Source organism: Ambystoma mexicanum, chromosome 13 (assembly GCF_040938575.1).
Source record: "Ambystoma mexicanum isolate Mex_15411 chromosome 13, UKY_AmexF1_1, whole genome shotgun sequence".
NCBI classification, from domain to species: domain Eukaryota; kingdom Metazoa; phylum Chordata; class Amphibia; order Caudata; family Ambystomatidae; genus Ambystoma; species Ambystoma mexicanum.
Window position 1 is genome coordinate 205761553 of NC_090938.1, and position 19934 is coordinate 205781486.

The 19934-nt window shown below is 46.4% G+C and overlaps 1 protein-coding gene across 1 annotated transcript in view; it reads right to left on the bottom strand.

Annotated features, from left to right (window-relative positions):
• Positions 1-19934, bottom strand: part of PPIL1 (peptidylprolyl isomerase like 1) — a 48649-nt gene that overhangs the window by 15502 nt on the left and 13213 nt on the right. Inside the window, exons 2-3 of the mRNA XM_069633653.1 lie at positions 15240-15394; positions 14422-14490 (exon numbers count right to left, since the gene is read on the bottom strand). Coding sequence (XP_069489754.1) covers positions 14422-14490; positions 15240-15394 — 224 coding nt within the window. The remainder of the gene's footprint in view (positions 1-14421; positions 14491-15239; positions 15395-19934) is intronic.

Here is a 19934-nt window from a genome sequence, read left to right on the forward strand (position 1 = left end):
GATGTTGCCATACCCCTCGTAGAATGGGCCCTCGGACCCTCCGAAGGATCTTTATATAACATTCCCCAATAGCCAGAATAATCCATCTGGTTAGGGTTGGTTTTGTTACTGATAAACCTAATTTAGCACCTGTATAACTAATAAATAATTGATAATCTTTGCAAAATGTAGACATTCATGCGTTATAGAAACTCAGAGCACGTCTCGGGTCCAGTCTATGTAGCCTCTCTTCCTTCCCAGAATGGGGAGGCGTGTACAAAGTTGGTAAAACGATTTTTTGAGACAAATGGAAGTCAAAGACTACCTTTGGGAGAAAAGGCAGCTTACAAGCAAGTGCCTGCAACTCACTCACCCTGCGGGCTGATGTTATCGCAACTAGAAAAATGTTTTTCAACGTCAGCAGCGTTAATGGACATGAATGAAGATGTTCAAATTGAATACCTGTAGAAATGTTAGTTCAAGATCCAAATCCCAAACAAGGACCTGAAAGGTAGTAGGTGGGTGCACATTAGTGAGTCCCTTAAGAAAGGTTATGATTAATGGGATATATTTTTTTTTTTATTATTATTTGTATATAATCTTTGTTAGATTTTTACAAAGGAAGTTCTCATGATTACATATAGCTTATTTACGCCGTCCAAGGTTTGTCAAAATTGAGGGGATTTTCTCGTTCGATATCAAAGATATCAGAGGTGACTAATCTTTTCCGTGGTGATGTTTAAAAGTTTTGCCGTCGGGATTAGCCATCTAGTTTGAGCTCCTGTAATTAGACGGTTCCACCACGTATCTTCGTCGTTGATGAAAGAATTTATAAGCAAGGGACCAAAAAAGGCGTCCCTTTCCTGTGCGATCGCCGGGCAAACCATCAGGAGATGTCTTATAGATTCTGTAGTTTCGGGATCTTTACATGGGATATTAAAAGTATGACGTTTCCTCAGACGAGTGCTTGAAAATTGAAAGCGCTACCAGATAACCAATCTGGAGCCTCGTATTCACTAAATGTAACAATAAGGATATCGCATTGAAAAAGATCCACATCCTTTTCCCTGCTCCAGCTGCTGAATTTGTTCCAACTGCAGCAGTATAAGGATTTCGTTGCTGGCCTTCTGGCCGAAAGCAAAACTTTCATCACATCATTTAGGAGGTCCCAATCCTTATACCTCAACCGTTCAGAAACCACGCGTGAAGGTTGTGGAGAGCCCGACCCTACTCTTGTCGAGGTCTTCTCCTTGCAGAAGACACATTGAGGGCAGAGGCACATGCCCAGAAGGTACGGGTACCACGTTCTCCTGGGCCAATACTGAGCAATGAGGATCATGGATTCCCCAAACTTTCTCAACCTCCTCATCACTTGAGGAAACGCGTAAAGGTACACTACTAACTACTAAGGTATACTTCCTAGTACACTACAAACGCGTACCCTAGAGCTCCTCTTCGGCGAATTTCCTGGAGCAGAATAGTTCGTACTTACGGTTGGTTCTAGTCGCAAACAGATCCACTTGAGGGGGTTCCCCAAAGTTACCATATTGAACTTGTCCTTCCTGAGCAACTTGTTGAAGCATTTCAAGTCCAAGATGGGTCGCTCTCCTCCATACTCCTTGACAATCAGGAAGTAGTAAGGGTACCTACCGTGGTTCCTCTCCGCCACAAGTACTAGCTCTATTGCACCCTTCTCCCACAGGATGAGAATCTCCTCTTGAAGGAGCGGACCTGGAACCAAGTTCGATAAGGCTTTCGGGAGGTTTCTTTAGGAATGGAAGGCAGTAACCGTCTGCTACAGTTTGTAGCACCCATACTTCCGAAGTTATGCTGTGCTAACTTCTGGGGTGATGTGACAAGCCTGTCTCCTAACACAGGATTGTGGATGAAGGAGTCATTTTGCTGCTCCATCTGTAGCTGAGGGTAACTCTGCGGGTGTTGCACGGGGAGTTCTACCTCCTCTTCCTCTACCTCCACGAGGAGTTCTCCTCTGACCCCTTTGCGAGAACTGACCCCTTCCTCTAGAGCTGGAGGAATAGAAACAAAAAGGACGTCCTTTCCAGCCTTGACCTGAACGTTAAGGTTGCCCGATTGCCGTCCCTAATGATTTAGCTGCAGCTCTAGAAGCCCTCAGCTTCTGCAGGCTGTTGTCAGCCTGGCAAGAGGAAAGTTTCATCAAAAGGCATGTCAAGTAAACATGCCTGGACCACGGTAAACCCCAATTTTATGAGCCACGACATGCACCCAAGCACAGTACTAGTAGCCATGCACCGATTTACGGAATACACCATATCCAGGCAGAACTGTAAAGACTGCTTCATATCCTCCTTTCCATCTTGTACTAGGCTTAAAAAGCTGTCCCTTTCCTCTGTGTACTGCTGCAAGGGCAGCTACACCCCAAAGTGAGTGTGTATTTAGCTAAGGCGCTTGTAGCATTGGCAGATTTTAGTGCCATGCTTCCTGCACTAAACACTTTTCCCAAAGAGTCAACCTTTCTATTTTCTTTGTCTGCAGGATTAGAAGGATATGCTCGGACTTAGACGAAAATGTTGCTGCTAGAACAACCAGGCTCTCTGGTGTAAGATGATTGTTCAGGAAAGGAGGGTCTACAATATGCACCTATACACAAGTGTTCAAGTTGGAACCATACAAAGGAGGGGTACACAAGGGAAGACAAGACAAACAATCTTACTAGGCCTAGTGTCATTTAGATTGTGCAAGTGCGCAACAAGAAGTGCAGGGAAGAGGGTACAGGGGGAAGTGCAAACAGAGCAGCAGGGCTTGGCGTTAAGTGCAAGGAGGGCTGGAGTTACAGGGAGCAAATCAGCCAAGTAGTGCAAGGTAAGCCAGGTGGCCGTGCAAGGTGGGCCAGGCAAGTACAGGGGAACTGGCCACAGGAGTGCGGGGGGGCTTGGGGGCACTGTAAGACTGAGGACACCAAGCTGCCAGTCAGCGGACAGATGAAGGAGCAAGGGTAGGTTAGCAGGGGAGAGGGAGCGAGAAAGAGGAGGAGAAAAGGAAGGTCTTGAGGAGCTTGCAGAACTTAAGGAGATCCGACTGAAGGCGGAGAGAGACAGGGAGGCCATTCCAGAGAGAGGCACTTGCAGAGGAGAGATTTAACCCATGCTCTGCTTGGATAAACGACTGACCCATAGTGAATTAGAGGTAGACAAGCAGAGGGCTCTACAAGGAAGGTATCTAGGAAGAGATAGTTGAAGATAGTGAGGGCCACGGCCCCAGAAAGCCTTGTGTACGATGCAAAGTGTATTGAACTGGCAAGGCCTGTGATGTGGAGAGGGACGGAGAAAGTGGAGTCGGCGATGACCCCAAAGTTTTGTGCCTCACAAAAGGGTGAGGGCCCAAGGTGAGCGGCCAGAGTGAGGGAGGAAAAGCGAGAGCAGGTGTCCCAACGAGAAGGATCTCAGTCTTACTGGTATTAAGGCAGATCATTGGAGCCGCACCATGCCTGATTAGTGGACAATCAGGGATGAGTGAGTAGGAGGCAGAGGGGACCCTGAAAGAGAGCTGTGCGTCATCCGCATAACACAAAGTTAGGGGAAAAGGTAGAGATCAGGCGGACCAAAGGGGCCAGATAGACATTGAAGAGCCAGGGTGAGAGGATAGAGCCCTGGAGAACACATTTGGAGAAAGTGGTAGTGAAGACCCAAGCTGAACCTGGGAAGGTCGGTCCAAGAGGAAGGAGGTCAACCACACCAGGGCCTGATCCGTGATGCCCAGGGTCTGATCCGTGATTTCCAGGGTCTTGCAGATCAGGATGGCATGGTTGACCATGTCAAATACAGAGGAATGGTCAAGGAGAATGACGACAGAGGGGGAACTTGAGTCAAGATTAGGGAGCAGATCTTCACAGGTGTTCGAGAGAAGTTTCCATGCTTCTGGCTGCTCTGAAGCTAGACCGATGGTCATGGAGACAGCCAACGGATTTAGTGTGGAGGGATATCTGGGAGATAGCCAACTCTTCTCCAGGAGTTGGCCCAGGGAAGGGGTGGGAAGTCGGGCGATAGTTTGCTGGAATGGAGGGGTCAGCAGAAGACTTTTTTAGTAGAGGGTGCACAAGGGAGTGTTTGATAAGAGAGGGGACGGAATCAGTGCCGAAGGAGTGATTACAGAAATCAGCCAAGGCAGGAGCGAGAAAGACAATGTTGTCCTTAATGGTTCTGGAGGAGCAGGGGGGTCACCTGTTTGGATGAGACTTTCATAGAGCAGACCAAATATCATCAGGTGTTACAGGAGAAAGGGAAGAGAGAAGGAGAGGAGGGAGGGCAGCCAAGGAGGTCGAGAGAGGCTGAGAAGGAGACAGGATGTCCTGGGTTTTAGTGGTAAAATGAGAAGCCAGAACTATGAAGAGGGCCTTGGTGACATGATATGAATAACACGCTTTCCAAGCACAGACCCGTGGATCGAACCTGTGTTGCTCAGCGTCTTGCTTCCAAGGCGAGTACGTTGCCCTTATTCTATCCTCCCGAGACTGTGGGTGTAGAAGAGGTAGATCCTGCAGGACTGGCCAACTCCTTGCAGATTTTGAAGAGTTCAGCAGAGGCCACAGAGATGCGGACTTGAACATGGACCCTCTACTTAGAGAAGATGGATTCTGTATTGCCTTTGGAGCAGGCATCAGGCCAGTTTGTCTGAGGGTGCCCCCGATGGCCCCCACTTCCGCTCAGCTACTGAGCACTGGCATTTCAGAGAGGCCAGATTACAGTCATACCAAGAGTTGCACTTGGTGGCAGGCTTCACGCGGATCCTCATGACTGAGACAAGGATGACCAGAGTGTTAAGAGATAGAAAGGTGAAGGTTGAGGAAAAAAAATAAAAATAAAGGGCTGTCGCAGTAGGTGGGGGAGAGAAAGTGAAGGCAAAGGCGCCACTGACACTCACTTCATAGGTTGAATTGCAAAAGGTAGGTGGCTGTGCTGGATGGGGCTTTGCCAAGGGAACAGGAAGCTTCATGTGAGAAGAAAGAAGGAAGTGGTCAGTCCAGGAGAGAGGAGTAGTAAGAGGATACAAGAGAGTGATATCTAAAGAGATGAGAACATCCAAGGTTTCTTGAGTGTGTCAGACCAGAGGATAGAACGGAGAGGTAAAGAGTGGCATAGGCTGCGGAAAAGCCCAGAGGAAGGGTCTGGGGAGTCCAGGTGGATTTTGAGATCCCCCAGGAGGAGAGAGGAGGGGAGGTCAGAGAGGAAGAGGATGACCTGGCAAGATGGCCTGTAGATGGTGGCCAAGGTCAGAGAAAGGCTGGGGGAGATAGAGAGCATGCAGATCGGGAATTCAAAAGGAGAAATAGGTCTGAGTGGGGATAATGGTGGCAGGGATCCACTCAGAAAGATCAACCTCTGGGCCCATTAGGCTTGGACTCGGAGGATCTTGCAGCCCCCAGGGGGGAGTGTGCCAAAATTGTGACAGAGCAGGCCTTGAACCATGCCTCGGTAAGATCCATGTCCCGGAGTGCAAGGAGGTGGCAGATGTCAGGAGGGTTTGACAGCAGAGCGAATGTTTGTTTACAGGGGGAATGGAACATGGCTTCATCCAATTTTCCATAACTATTACCCTAAAAGGCAGCATGAAAAGGCTGTAAAGCCTCCTTAACTGGACCACTGTCTAAAATATTATTAAGGTCATCAGTCTCTATAGTAGCTGCGAGTTTAGACCATCCCAGATATTCAGCCACAAATCAGATCTATATGAAGGGTCAGCATATCCAGCCACCTCTGGGTTCCCAAAAATTAGTCTCATGTCTCCCAGCTGCTGGTCTCAAATCGTAATCAAACGAGGTGCTCTCACCTGACTGGGTTTCAGGTGAAGCAGAAGATTCCTTTGATGTCTTCTTTCACAACCTTTTTCTTCTTGAAGTACTTTCTTTGATAAGAAACTGACGGTTCCATCCTGAAGCCACTGTGGCTACCTCATAAAACAAGGTCACAGGGACCACTGAAAGGTGGGTCCTTGTACTGAGGGAAAAAGCCAAAATGCTACAAAAAAAGCCCAGGTAGAATCGAGGTATCCATAGATGGTGGTGTGGATCCAATAGTAAGCCGGACAGAAGAGAATGCTAGCCAGGCAGGGAAGGAAGTATGTTGAGGCAAGCACTACCACAGTAAGTGAGCAGGTAAGCAAGCGCTGCAAGTCATAAGTAGGTAAGCGAGCGTTGCCACAGAGAAAAAAAGTCAAGAGCAAGAAAGCAAGCAGTGCTAAGGTGAAAGGTCAAGAGCAGGAAAAACAGCGCTGCTACGGCAGGATGACAAAAGCAGATAAGTAGCAGCAATCGATTGCAGCCGGCAGGTACACAGGAGCGAAGCCATCGAAGCATGTTAAACCGTTGGTTCATTCACAGACCGCTTTGAGGAAGTAGTCGACGCCTTCGACACCATCAGAGCATTCAGTACCTCCGAAGACGCTGAACCAGTTGTTGAACCGACCAAGTAATTCAAACCCCTTCCTCGTCCTAAATTTCTTCAGGCAAATTGGTTCCATCTCCGAGGAAGATCAATTCCTCGTGACAAACACGACATCCAACTCCAGTTGTCTTCTATGTGTCCTGATGAAAGCCTTACTTGGACTATCCGTTGTCCAGGGTAAAACAGTCGACATCCATCACCTTGCGGTTGTACACACCTAAGGCTGGAAACAGAGTCATCCCTGTCGACACATTCCCCACAGGGGCTTCTTTGCAAAACCATAGATAAATGCCTATGACTAGAAGTCACCTTGTTTTACGAACACCACTTTAAATTAGTAATGGGTTTGAGTGAATTTTGACAATTGCCAATAGATACATTTGAATGCCTTGGAATACAGTGTTTCAATCATTGTTGTTATATGTTGTTATATATTGTCTTTTAAATAATTGGACCTGTTGTTGTCCTTGCTTTTTTAGCATATATCAGAAAAATAAAATGGAATATATATTTTTTGTAATACCAGCCTTCGTGTACATCTTGTGACATATGCTTTCACACAAGATTTTGATATAGTTGCCTTATGTCAAGTTTAAATTTCCAGCGCAGATGTGTGACATCAATAGGTAGCTTGGTTTGGGATTTCCTCCTTTTGTTCATAGATTCACACGAGCCACAGTCATCCACCTTGTGGCCTATCCTCATACCACAGACAGACATGGTGAAGGTCTGTTATGGACTATTATGCCCCACAGTCTGTACACAGTTTGAAACCTGTTTTCAGTGTTGAGGACATATTAGAAGAATATAAAAATCGACTTGATTGTAGGAACAAACTCAAATCGAAATTTCGCTCAGGCAAGTAGCTCTGAAGCATGCGGAAAAAAATGAACTGATGCAACCGTCAGCACGCAAGATTCATATACCAGCGTCAACATCACGTGTGACGTTACGGAGGCTATCGAAGAGCCAGACTCGACCTTGCATGATGTTCGACCCTATGAAAAAAATAATTCCCAAGGAGGGGCAAGCAGACTTGGATATATCAAAGATGAGGAATACGCGAGATAAACAATCCATTCAAAATATATCCATTTTTTTAATGTATTTAATGCAACTGATTTACACAAAACTGAAAAATGTAGAAATGCAGGTCTCTCCTTTAGCTGTATGGAAAGTAAGACAAAAGAAAAGGTTGGAGTTTATTTTACTTTGGCGATGTATCTCACGTCAGATGCAATAGAAGCAGCAGCTGCTTGTTCTTCATGTGAAAATTGATCTTGGCTTGAAGTGTAGGACCAAGGCTTTGAAAGCATCAAAGCAATTTAATTTCAACAAATGTGGGAAGCTACTAGTTGCACCTTTTTCAAACAGACAAGAAAAAATATGAATAATCTGAAACGTTGAAAAAATGAAATCCCATAAAGTCAGAAGCCATATTTTTAGGGATTTAGATGGTTGTAAAGTATGTGCCATATAACAAAGGAACTGAAGTGTGTTGGATGAAAAAACGTGCAATTAATCATTACTACTGGCAATCACTCTGGGCAACCTTTTATCAATTTATTTTTCTGCCTGCTGTGCAATTACAAGAGTTTAAAAAGCATACACAAATCTGGCTCGGTTTGACACTAACCATAAAGGTGCAGTCCAGACCAAGACATTTGGGCATATGCCTTCAGTCTGAGACAAGGAACCCCAGATAGGATTCTGGCCGAGACATCAGTAGTGAGGTGTAACTTAGATCCCTAAGTACAGCAAGCTCATGACCAATCCTGGGCATGCCTGTGCTATTCAGAGTGAATTTGAAAAACTGAAGAGTGGTGGATGAAAATGTTTGAATTGCTCATAACCACTCCTGTCATTTTCGGCCAGCTATGCAGTTCTAGAGGACAAACATATGTATATTGGGCTTGTTTGTTTTTTTTTTTTTAAACACATTTAGAGAAAAGAAAAATGGGTAGTCCAGCCCCGACGGCTGCAAAATGGAATAAACAGATTCAAGTTGTGGGATCATTCTATTGGGCGTGCGCTAGTTTCCACTCTTGTGTTGTCTTCAAACCAGCAATATCACTAGAAAAAGGGTGGCAGTGAGCAACACTCTTCCCCTCAAACTTCCCACAAACTTTGAAAACAAAATTAGGGTTCGGGAAGATGTTTCGCGCTAAAACCACAAGAAGTTCTAAGAGTCCACTTAATTACAAAGTCTTGGTCACTAAAAATGACCATTAGTAAATCAAATGTTTTTAAAAACTGTTCGCAATTGAAAGAATTAAAAACATTATTTGATTTTCTACAGGAGTCATTTTTAGTGATATAGACTTTGTAATTAAGTGGCCTGTTAGAACTTCTAGTGGTTTGAGCGTAAGACACCTTCCCGAACCCTAATTTTGTTGCATAATGGAATAAGCCTACACAGTGAGCCAAGAACAGAAAAACTGACAAGCCACCCCCATCCGAACCGTACAATAACTTCTGCATTTGAATGTAAACTTCAAAAATGTTCGAAGAGGGCAACTGTTGAGACAGGCATTCATCCTCTCCAAGAAAACTAAATCACCCAAAAAGATATTAAATTGAGAGGGCGTACAAGGGATGCAAAATTTAAGTTTGGATTAAAGTGCAAAGATTGATTGGAGTTTGCATTTAAAAAAACCTCCATTTGCAACCATGGTATACACACCAGTTACTTTGTATTGAATAAGCATTTACCATGTTGAGATACTTCGTACCTTCATCACTCTGTTCTAAAAAGAGTGCCCTATGCAAATGGAGTCATTGGGTGGTACCAGGCCACCAAAGAAATCCATGAGAAGGAACAGTTCGCAAAATCAAAATATATCCCAACGTATCAGACAACTTTGTACCAGAATAAATAAACCAAAAAAGGCTTTGACCATTTCAAATGGGGAGGGGGCCTGCAAAGGAAAACCATGTAAAAAAACACTCATGTTGCAAGGACACAGAATTATCAGGAGTACGGTTATCGGGACAAGAGTAGCTAATGTACTGAACAGACGAAAGTTGTAATAGTTTTAATAATGGGGTTTGAAGCCAACATTTCTCTACATATTTTGGACTACGACTCACAAGTTTCCCTCACCATTGCCTATGCTGGATAGAGATAGTGGAAGTTGCAATGTAAAACCTCTGGCAAGCCAAAAGTTGCAGTCTCCCGCTGTAGTTGTGCAAGATCAACTTTGTGTGGTTATCTTTCTATTATTTACAATGCTTCAAAAATGTTTTTGGACATTCATAAAAGACTGGATATATTGCATTTGTGCTAGAATGCACTATAGATATTCAAATACAGTAAAAACATTTTCCCCCATGGCTGGTAATTACCAGTAAGGTCACTGAGGAGGTGGGGTTCCACATTTTGTATATATTTATTTCATTTGTTATAGGCACCCAGGACCCGGAGGTATCACAGCGCTAGATTACATACATAGTAAAGCATAAGTAATAACAGTACAGTTTCAGTTCAAAGTGGTTTCAGAGTGACTAATGCATATTTGTTAAATAGAGCGGTTTTGACTTGATTGCGGAATGCAAGGCAGGATGGTTTGTTCCTGATTGAGGGAGAGTGTTCCATAACATGGGAGTGACGACAAGCAGGAGCTCCCTGATAGTTTTCTGGTGAATCTAGGGGTGGTAAGTGAGATGGAAGAGGTGGCGCGCAGGGTTTGCAAGTTGGGTTTTTAGGAGATGCAGTGGGCGAGATAGGGGCGGGGGGCTGTGTTGTAGAGGCAGCGGCGTGTGGTGGATAGCATTTTAAATTCAATGCGTGCTTTGACGGAAGCCAATGGGGTTCACATCTGAATTGGGATGATGTGCTTTGAGCGTTTGAGGCCCCAAACTGCTTCAAAGGCGTTGTTCTGTCCGAGTTGTAGTTTATTAATATTTCTGGTTGAGGTCCCTGCTAGGATAGCACTGCAGTAGTCCAGTTTGCTGCCGTTGGTAGCTCTGGCTCGAGTGTGGCAGTTTCTAGGGGGTGAGGAATTTTCTAAAGAGTTGAGGAGTTTTGTAAGATTATGATGCACAGCAAGCCAGGAGCCCTGTGGGACCCATAGGGCACCGGGATAGGATCTGGCGCTTCCGTGCCGGCAAAAACCCCAGAGGTTTGGTCACTCAGGATGGATTTCACCAATTTGAACGCTTCTTGGGAGAAGTTGAAGGAGGTGGTGAGGCGGTGGCAGAGGATATCGTGGGCTATGAGATGAATGCCGCTGAGAGGTCGAGTAGCAGGAGAATGGTGTGGTCTCCCTGAATTGGAAGGGGAAGGGGGGAATGGGTGTGGTGAGGGAGGATGTAGGGTGGTCAGGTTCGACTTGAGGGATCTGATTTTTTTAGGATAGTTTTATCTCCGAGGTTCTGAATTTTGTTGGCCAAGGTGGATTGTACCAGGGTGCACCAGGCTTTGTCCTTGGGAAAGGTCGAGACGGTTGCGACCAGGGTTTCCAGTTCTTTTAGAATTTTGAATAACTCTTTGGTGTTGGAGCAAACTTGTGTGAGGCGGGTGCTGTAGATGCTGGCTTTGGGGTCGATGATGGCCAGCTTATAAAAAAGGCGGCGCAGATGCTGAAGGCATCTTTGTTGGTGCAAGAGGGTTTTTTGCCCCAGATGTGTTCTCTGCAAAGCCAAGTGTGCTAAAGATTAGCTAGGTCTTCGGTGAACCAGTTGTGGTGGTGATCCTTTTTCCGAGTGGTTGTTTTCAGAGGGGCGTGGAGATCAAGGATTTATATACTGAGAGGATGGCCTCAGGGTTGTTGTCGTCAGGGCATGTTTCGAGGGAGGTAAGGATGGTAGGTTCTAGAAGTTCATTTGTGAGTATTTTTGTGTGCCTAGCTGTGATCGGTTGGCGGGTGGGTGGCAGTTTTCTGTGGTGACGTTGAAGTCTAGGGCGACGAATAAAATGAGGGAATGGTCTGTCCAGGGCACAGGATTGATGGCTAGGATTTTAGTGGGGGTGTTGAGGGATAGGATCCAGTCGAGAGTACAGCCTTTGATGCGAGTGGGGGCTTGGCTGCCTTGCGTGAAGTTCATCTCTTGAAGGGTTTAGACGAGGGTGGAGGCCAGGTGATCGGATGGGTCTTTGAATCCGAGATTGAAGTCACCTAGAAGTAGGAATTTGGTGTTGGGTTTCAGGAGTGGGGCGATGAGGAGATGTATGTCAGGTGCCGGAGCTGTTGGGTTGAAAGTAGATGAGCAGGACGTTTGTAGTACTTTGAGGGCTGGGATAGATCTTAGTGAGTAAGATTTCGTACCCAGCGAGGGGGCGTGGGTCTGATGGGGAGGGAGGTTTTGGAGATGGAGACTCCAATGCCGTGGTTGACAGGTAGAGCAGAGGTTGGATCAAGCTGCTTCGTGTAGCCAGGTCTCGGACTGCGAGCAGGTCAAGGTCGTGGAGTATTAGTAGGCCGTGGATATGAGTGGCATGGGCCCAAATAGAGCGAGCGTTGATTAGGGCACAGGCTAGGGGCTTCGTGGGGTGGGTGGGCAAAGGGCTTTGGCAGGTGGCAGTATACGTGATGTAGAGAAGGTGCGGCTGTGTTGATGGTGGGGGGTGAGGTGCGTGATCTGAGGCGTAGGAATCTAGTGGTGCCTGAGTAGACAATTGGAAGGGCCATGGTGCGTGAGCTGAGGCGTTGTATGGTGATGCCTAAGCATGCAACTGTGGTGTCCGTGGATGAGTTGTAAGGGGTGTGTTTGTGTGCAACTGGGCGGGAACGGTGGGGGGCTTGGCGGATTGTGGAGGGGGGTTGGACCTGAGCTGGGTCTCTGGGCAGGGGGCTTATGTTGGACTGTGGAGGGTGGGTTGGCAGGTGAGTGTCGGGGTGCCAATCCAGATCAAGAATAGTAAGTGGTGTGAAGGCAGTGGGAAGGGGCGACTGGGTAGAGGTGTCTTCAGGCTGTTACAGGTTATGATGATGCTTCAGTCGCGTGGTTGTGAGGGGACCGATGCAGGTGGGCATCCTGTGCTCAAGGGGAAATGGGTGGGAGAGGTATCATACAGGTGGCTAGGGACTGCAAAGGAAGGCAAGGTCACAGGCTAGTATAGCATGTGTAGTGTGATAGCCATGGTGGTGTTTCTGGGCACCATGTTTTGGGGGAGGGGAGGGGTCAGCCTCAGTGGCGCTGCTAATGAAGGAGTCTCGAGATTGCAGGCAGCGGGGCGGACATGGGGGAATCTTTTGCGTGTTGTGATTGAAAATGGCATAAGAGATGCGTAAATAGTTGGTATGGCGATTGTGTTCAGTAAAACTAGCATGGTTCCTATTGCGTGGAGTAGAACTAGCTGGATTGCGTTCTGTAATACTTGCAGGGTTAGCATAACAATTGCGTTGAGTAAAGCTAGCAAGGTTAACATGGTGGTTGCATCCTGGAATAACATCAGTAATTGCATTTAGATTATGTTCAGTAATAGCATCGTGGTTCGCAGAAGAGATGCAGGAATTCTGGTTACGGGGTGCTAGAAGTGGTAAAATTGTGTCGACCGTGCTAAGGGCTGTGTGATGGCAGGGTATGGCTGAAGCTGCGGGCAGGTAGTGAGGATGTGGGGGGGGGTGGGAGTCTTAGGCGAGGTTCATGATACTGGGTACATTTCTGGGTTCTGAGGTGCCAGTGTTATAAAGGTCTATGAGGGCGGCAGTGGCGCACGTGGTAGTTGGACTTCGTGGCGACAGCCGATTATCAGGTGTAGCTCTCCTCGTACTCAGTCTTGTGCATTGGCGGTCGGAAGTGGAGATGAATGGCAGAAGATCTGACCCAGATGCAGCGATTGCAGGCGAAAGGGGGTTTAAGTGCTAGAGCGCTTAGTGGTGCCATGGAATACAGAGGTAGAACACTGAAGGTGGTGCCTATTGAGCGGTCACAGGGGATCTTACCTTAGACGCGTCTGTGTGGGAGGGACACGCATAGGGCTGCAAGGTTTGCCATGGGTTGACAGGAGCCTTAGTCTCGGGCCTTTGTTGCAGGCCCAGCTTTGCCTCCCGGCATGGATGGCTTCTTCCATTAGTTGCGTCCATGAGCCAATTGGATGGCTATGTGGTGGCTGGTGGTTCCTCTGCTACACCCGAAGTGTAGTCTTGAGGCGGGAGTGGCAGCCATCTTTACAGTGGTTTCAGAGCCACTGTTCCTCAATGGTGATTCTGGAGCTGGGATCAATGCCTGGGTGGAGAAATCATGCCATCCAATCATGTTTTGGACAACTCCCATGGTCATGACTAGGAATGATGGGAATTGTAGTCTTAATATGGCGAGCCAACTGTTGCAAACCCTGGTCATAGGTGATGTCCCAACTAATTTCTCATATCATCACTGATGGCATCTGACATGTCCTAAGCGAGGTCATATGTGATGTCATTTGTGCGCTTTGTGGTTGCGCAAATGGGGGCCTCGCCCATATGATGGCGTAGCCTGCATTACCCAATTCATTTGAAGGGTTTTGTTGCATTAAATAAGCACTTTAATGTCACTTTAATTAAAGGCAAACCACAAGGCTCTGCCCGATGATCACCAAGAAGGGTGAAACCGGTATGTAGGTGTCTTCAGCCTTGAGAAAAGGCTGTTTTGGGTTGATAAAGCCATGCATTAAGTAATGCTGCCCTGTAAAACATACAATTTCCTGGAGTCAAAGGCTTGCATTCGGGCTAATTTGCATATCGACAAGGTCTTGCAGATGTGGCTGTGAACTGGAAGTGAACTTCCAGCGATAGTTGCTAGGTGGTGCTGTAATCGTCTTTCTGATGCTTGTGCCTGCTAAGATTAACATGCGTTACATAGTCAGAAATATATATATTTACATAAACACACATACATACAGAGAGAGAGTTCACGACCGAGTACAACAATTATTTACATTCACACGGGTGGCTTAATGCAACTGTAGAGCTATTTCCTGTCTCTTAACAATTCTTGTTTGGTAAGCCAAGTTAAAAAGTGATGTTGTGGTCCTTTTGTTGGGTCCAAAAGAAATAAAACCCTGGTGTTTTTTCAAAGACAGTCTAGAAGTTCCACCTACCAGTAAATTTCAGATCTGGGTGAATCTCGTCTTCAAATTGCTTTCCAAATATTGACGCACCACCACGACCTGCCAAACAAGAGAAGTAAATGCTGAATCCACTGCTAACAACTACCAAAAAGAATGCAGACAATTTCCAGATTGTTTGAGAACAATTGGGTCTTCCTAACTCATATCCGTGGTTTCAACAACAGTAATTACATCGAAGTAGGAGTAGTAGTGAAGGGGAAGGGGGGCATGGGGAGCAGACATCCCAACATTACAAAAAAATTTTTTTAAAAAAAAAAAAACACACATCGAAGTAACATTTCTAAGTAATTACTGTAGTTGAAATGACATGGAAACTTCCCAACTCTATAAAACAAGTTTTTCCAAGATACGGGGTATGAGCCCAGGGGCCCCCACTACTCAGCCTAGGGCACAGACCCCTGGCCGCCACAAAATAAGGCACGATGGGGGGGGCATGGGCGGTGGGGGGAAGTTAGGCACTGGGTGGTGAGGAGGAGAGGCCCAATCAGTGGGGGGGTGGAGGGGGTGAGGCGCCTCCACGTAGGATGGTCATGGAAACATGGCCAAACAGAATCAGAAGGTAAGGGAAACTGTGGAACAGTTGGAACAACAAACAGGGGACGGGGGTTATAAGCAGCCTCTGGGTGAGGCAAGGCACAACCAAAAGAAAAAAAACACCCACCTCAGGTACAGCTTTCTGGGGAAGGACTGTGTTGCGATTCCACATGGCCAATTCAGCCAATGATGGGAAAATGCTCATTACTGCAAAATATTATAAAAGATACCACCAAGTTCAGTTGCTGCCTCACCCGTTCCAGTGGGGTCTCCTCCTTGGATCATGAAATCTTTAATAATTCTATGAAATCGGGTGCCATTGTAATAACCTCGCCTGGCCAGCTCTGCAAAATTTTTGCAAGTTTTGGGGGCGTGAGTCCAGTACAGTTCCAAGAGAATAGTGCCCATGCTGGAGGGAAGAGAAAAAGAAAAGTTCAGATTGCTTCTGGTTACAACGCAATGACTGTCTTAATATGTTATCAGGGAATAACATTGGCGAGTACGATATTGTGTGATATATGTAAAACTAGCATTAATGTCAGGAAGTGAGTGACTCCAGCTTGCAACTACTAGCTTGCAACTTCACACGGATCATGGCATATATTTAAACTATGGGGAATTAAAGGAGACCTTACATTTTCTCAGATATACGTGCGCTTCATCAGGGATCAAAATTCAGTGTCCATCATTAAACAGTGACCAAGAGTGAGAACTGGGGATCGAGGAGCCAGTAAATAGCATTGTGCAAATCCAATTTCCACAACAGATGCAAATACATCCTTAAATGTCCTATAGATGTGTCCCAATTCTAATTTATAGATTGTTCCAAATGTACAGAGTTAAATTCACATAGGTGTGTTAAGTCTCAATTGGCCTTAGGAGCTAAAAGAAGCTCCTGGTTTAAGACGCATGCACTCTAGCCACTGGTGTGGAATAAATCAGTTTAACCCATTGAGAGAACCCCATGCCAATCCTGAAGCATCGAATGCAGCATACATCCATTGCCAATAAACAGAATCAAAAGCCTTCATGGCATCCAACGAGACCACCTCATAGCGAGCGTTGTGTGTCTGAGACCAGTCGATGTACTGGAGCCTGCGAAGATTCAATGAATTGTTGCTATTCGGGGTGAAGTCAGTCTGGTCACAATGTATTATAGACCCAATGACGCAGCAGTCGGCCAGCCAATAGTTAGAATTGATTTAGCATCAAAAAATGTCTATAGGAGTTGCACAGGCAGTGTGACTTTGTGGGTTTAAGAACCGGTACAATTTGTGGATTCGGTACAATTCGTGGATTCACACATGCCATCAGTCAGGATACCCATCTCACAGGCCTCTTCAAATACGAGAGGAGTACTGGCATAAACGCGTCATCATAGGCATTAATAAACTCTGACAGTAGTACATCCCTACCTGGATTCCTACCGGATAGCAGGGAAATAACACTTGCAGCCCATCCTCGGTTATGGGCACTTGCAGGGCTGCGGCCTGTTCCACAGTGATCTTAGGCAGATTGATATGCACCAGTGTATAGGGAACCACATTGATATATTGATATTCAACACTTCACACACCATGAAGCCCCCCCCCAACCCCCCCATAGCATGGACTAAAAACATAATGGCCAATAGACTGCAAGGTTTCACCACACATCAAGAATGTCAGTAATCGCATGCCTGGGCTTCTCATTTTTACACAGCCACGCTAACATTCAACCAGTCTTGTCCCCCTCTCCATGCATCCTGGAAGGGCATGTACAATAATCGAATTTCCTTAGCCGTTTCCAGGTTTCAGTGCACGTTATACACAAGGGAAGTAGGGCCTCTTCATTTGGGCCCTCTTCACTGCTCATCCATGCTTTCTCCTGTATATTGGCCTCTAGTCTACCCAACTCACAGGTTAAAGTTTTCCTAATGCCCCCCATCATGGCAATTGCTTTGCCTTGTATCACAACCTTAAGGGGCTCCCAGGGTGTGATCCAGCTATCCCCACTGCGCACGTTAACAGGAAAGTATTGCTGTAGCACATCTGCCAGATGGCCCTGGAACACGTCATCAGAGAGGGTGTTCGCAGGCATACGTCAGGTTGGGACAGGGGCGCTCAAGCCCAGGAGGACCCAGGTTACTATCAGAGGAGAATGATCAGAAATGCTCCTGTCAGCGTATGTTACACTCACAAACTCAAACATTCCTTATCCATGAATTGTAATCGATCCCAGTATGGACCATGTGCAGTGCAGAGGTATAGGAGAAACTGACTATTCCTGTTGAGAGCTCCCCAAATGTTAACCAGGGACAGATCCTAGAGCACGGTACGCAAGGACCTGGCCACAGGGGAGGTTTGGGTGTATCTGCAATCTGTTCTGTCTAAAGTGGGATTCAATGTGCATTAATAGCACCCCTCCCATATAAAGAACAAATTCCCCCCCCGCCCCCGAGATGCGTCATCCTCTCATACAGAGTGAAAATAGGCAAAGGCATCACGGTTTGGGGCATAAGAGTTCACAATACAGACCTCTCTATGTTCAATTAAGCCCCATACAATTAATCTGCCCTGGCCAGAACGGTACAGATCCAGCATCCTACACCAGAACACCCCTAGAATATTTTGAGTAAGACAAACCATATCCCACATACTGCTTTGGAAGCAAATTTAGTGAGCTCTTCTCTCAACAAATGTGTTTCTTGTAGCAGGGCTATGGAAATCTGCCCCTTTCGTAACTAGGAAGCAATCCCATGTCACCTCAAGTATGTGGACATCCCCTGGACGTTCCACGATACAATCTTAAGCGTAGCCATCACTCAAGGAGCAAAGAGTCCGCCCCACCAACCATTTGCCTGCAACACATGAACAGGCAGCAACTGGTCATCGCCCTGCACTGCCAACATGTCCCCACCCCATGTATACTACCCACCCCCACGAGTCACCCATGGCCATGTCAAGTGCCCATATTCAATCCTCCACGCCATCACATTTCCAAAAACCAACAAAAATGAACTTGAAGAACCAACCATAACAGTGAATAAGAACAAGCGATTCAATAGTGTAACACTGGACAAGCCTTCCCGACCACCCACCACCCGAAACAGAAATGCACCATATGTCTGCAGGCATGGAGGAGGCTGCCATGATGACTGGTTCGCCCAATGGCACATCTGCCCCTGGGTCGTGGGCCGCTTGTGCCATATCAGATCGTACCAAGTTTAGATGAGGAGATCTCATATGCGGCTCTCGAGACATCGGTAAGCCTCAGCAAGATGGTACCATGCGCTCATTAATTCAACAAAGGTCCCATAGCTGGACAAGGCCCGTGCCAGTCTACAAAGTACAACAAAATGTCAATCACTCAGTGTCAGGATTCCCCCTTCTCACTGCAGGTCCTGATGACATGCAAAATTCGTCCATCCATTGGTTGGCCTCAGATGGGTGTTCAAAAAATAAGGTCTTGCATTTATAGAGCACCTGGACCTAAACTGAGTATATTAGCACGTACTGGAGTCCCAGATAGCGAAGCCTCTCCTTACTTGGGACAAACCTGTTCCTCTTCTTTTGCACTAGAGTGGTGTAGTCTGGATAAATAGCCAATAATGATCTGCGTTTGATTATGCCACCTTCTCTAGAGAACTTAAGGATTGTCTCTCGGTCTTGGAAATGTAGGATCTGAGCAACAACGGGGCGGGGCTCCTGAAGGCAGGCCAGTGATCTGTGTGTGCCCTCGGCAGTCAAGCCCTGGGAGAGTTGTCTAGGGCCAATTTCCCTCAGCAATAGATTCTCAATATAAGGCGTAGGTTCTCCCCTCGCCCTCCATCAATCCCAGTATGCAGACATTGTTGCGGCAGGACCTACCTTCTGCATCTTCAGCACGTTCCAGGACGCAGTTACTACACCAGCTCTTCCTCTGTGGCCTTCAGGGTCTTTGTATCGGCCTTCGTAGTCAAGATCTGCTCCTCACAGTCAGCCACTTGTGTAGATAGCGAACACACATCCTGTCGTAAGAGGTTCAGGTCTATCTTGACCTCATCAATTTTGTACTCTATGGAGGTGCGCAGCGCCATAATCGCTGCCAACACTTCACCCTCCTGTTCTTGCAGGCAAGAGGCATCAGTCTGCAGGGCCTCCTGAGGCCCCCAAGATGGATCTTAGGCCCTAAATATTCCATGATGGTCTTCCTCTGGTTCCCCATTGTCTTACTTTCCCAGCATGTAGATCACCAACTACTCAGGGGCAGACACAGCAAATGTCCTGCAGTCCTGGGGAACCGGCAGCCTAACCACACAGCAGGGTATCAGCCCACAAAGACACGCACAGTTGTGGCACCCAAGTACTTGCACAGGGCCACACAGCGGACATAAGGATAAGTCACCTTAGCAAGGTGTAGGGAGTGGGCTCGAAGTTGCAAAGAAGCTCAGCACAGGCATGCGTAGCTAAAGGTCAACACAGAGGGTCTACCACTGGGATAGATAATGTAGAAACAGATCCTGAGTTTGGTCTGTAGTCCTCGGGTATGGGTAACTTAATTCTGTTATCCCATCATTGGTGGTCTGCTTGTATGTACTAGTAGCAACCATGTGAGGGTATAGTGCCGTTCATAAAAGGAAACAATAAAAGTAATGTAATAACAGAAATTCTAACATTTCTCATGGAAGGTTTCTAATGCTTGGCACAGTGCCAATATTCTGAAAGTTGACATATAAACACTGAGCCTTAAAGTAATAAAAAAAGGCAATATTGTTAACAGAAGACAAACGATCAAGAACTGAAGTGGTCCACACACATGCACAAATAGACAATGGTGGATTTAATTAATACATATACGAATGCCTGGATATGAATTGTAAATAGTATAGTACACAAATTACTTGTTTACTTCAGTAGAATACATATACGAATGCCTGCATTTGAATTGTGAATAAAGTACAGTACAAAACACTGGTTTACTTCAGTCTG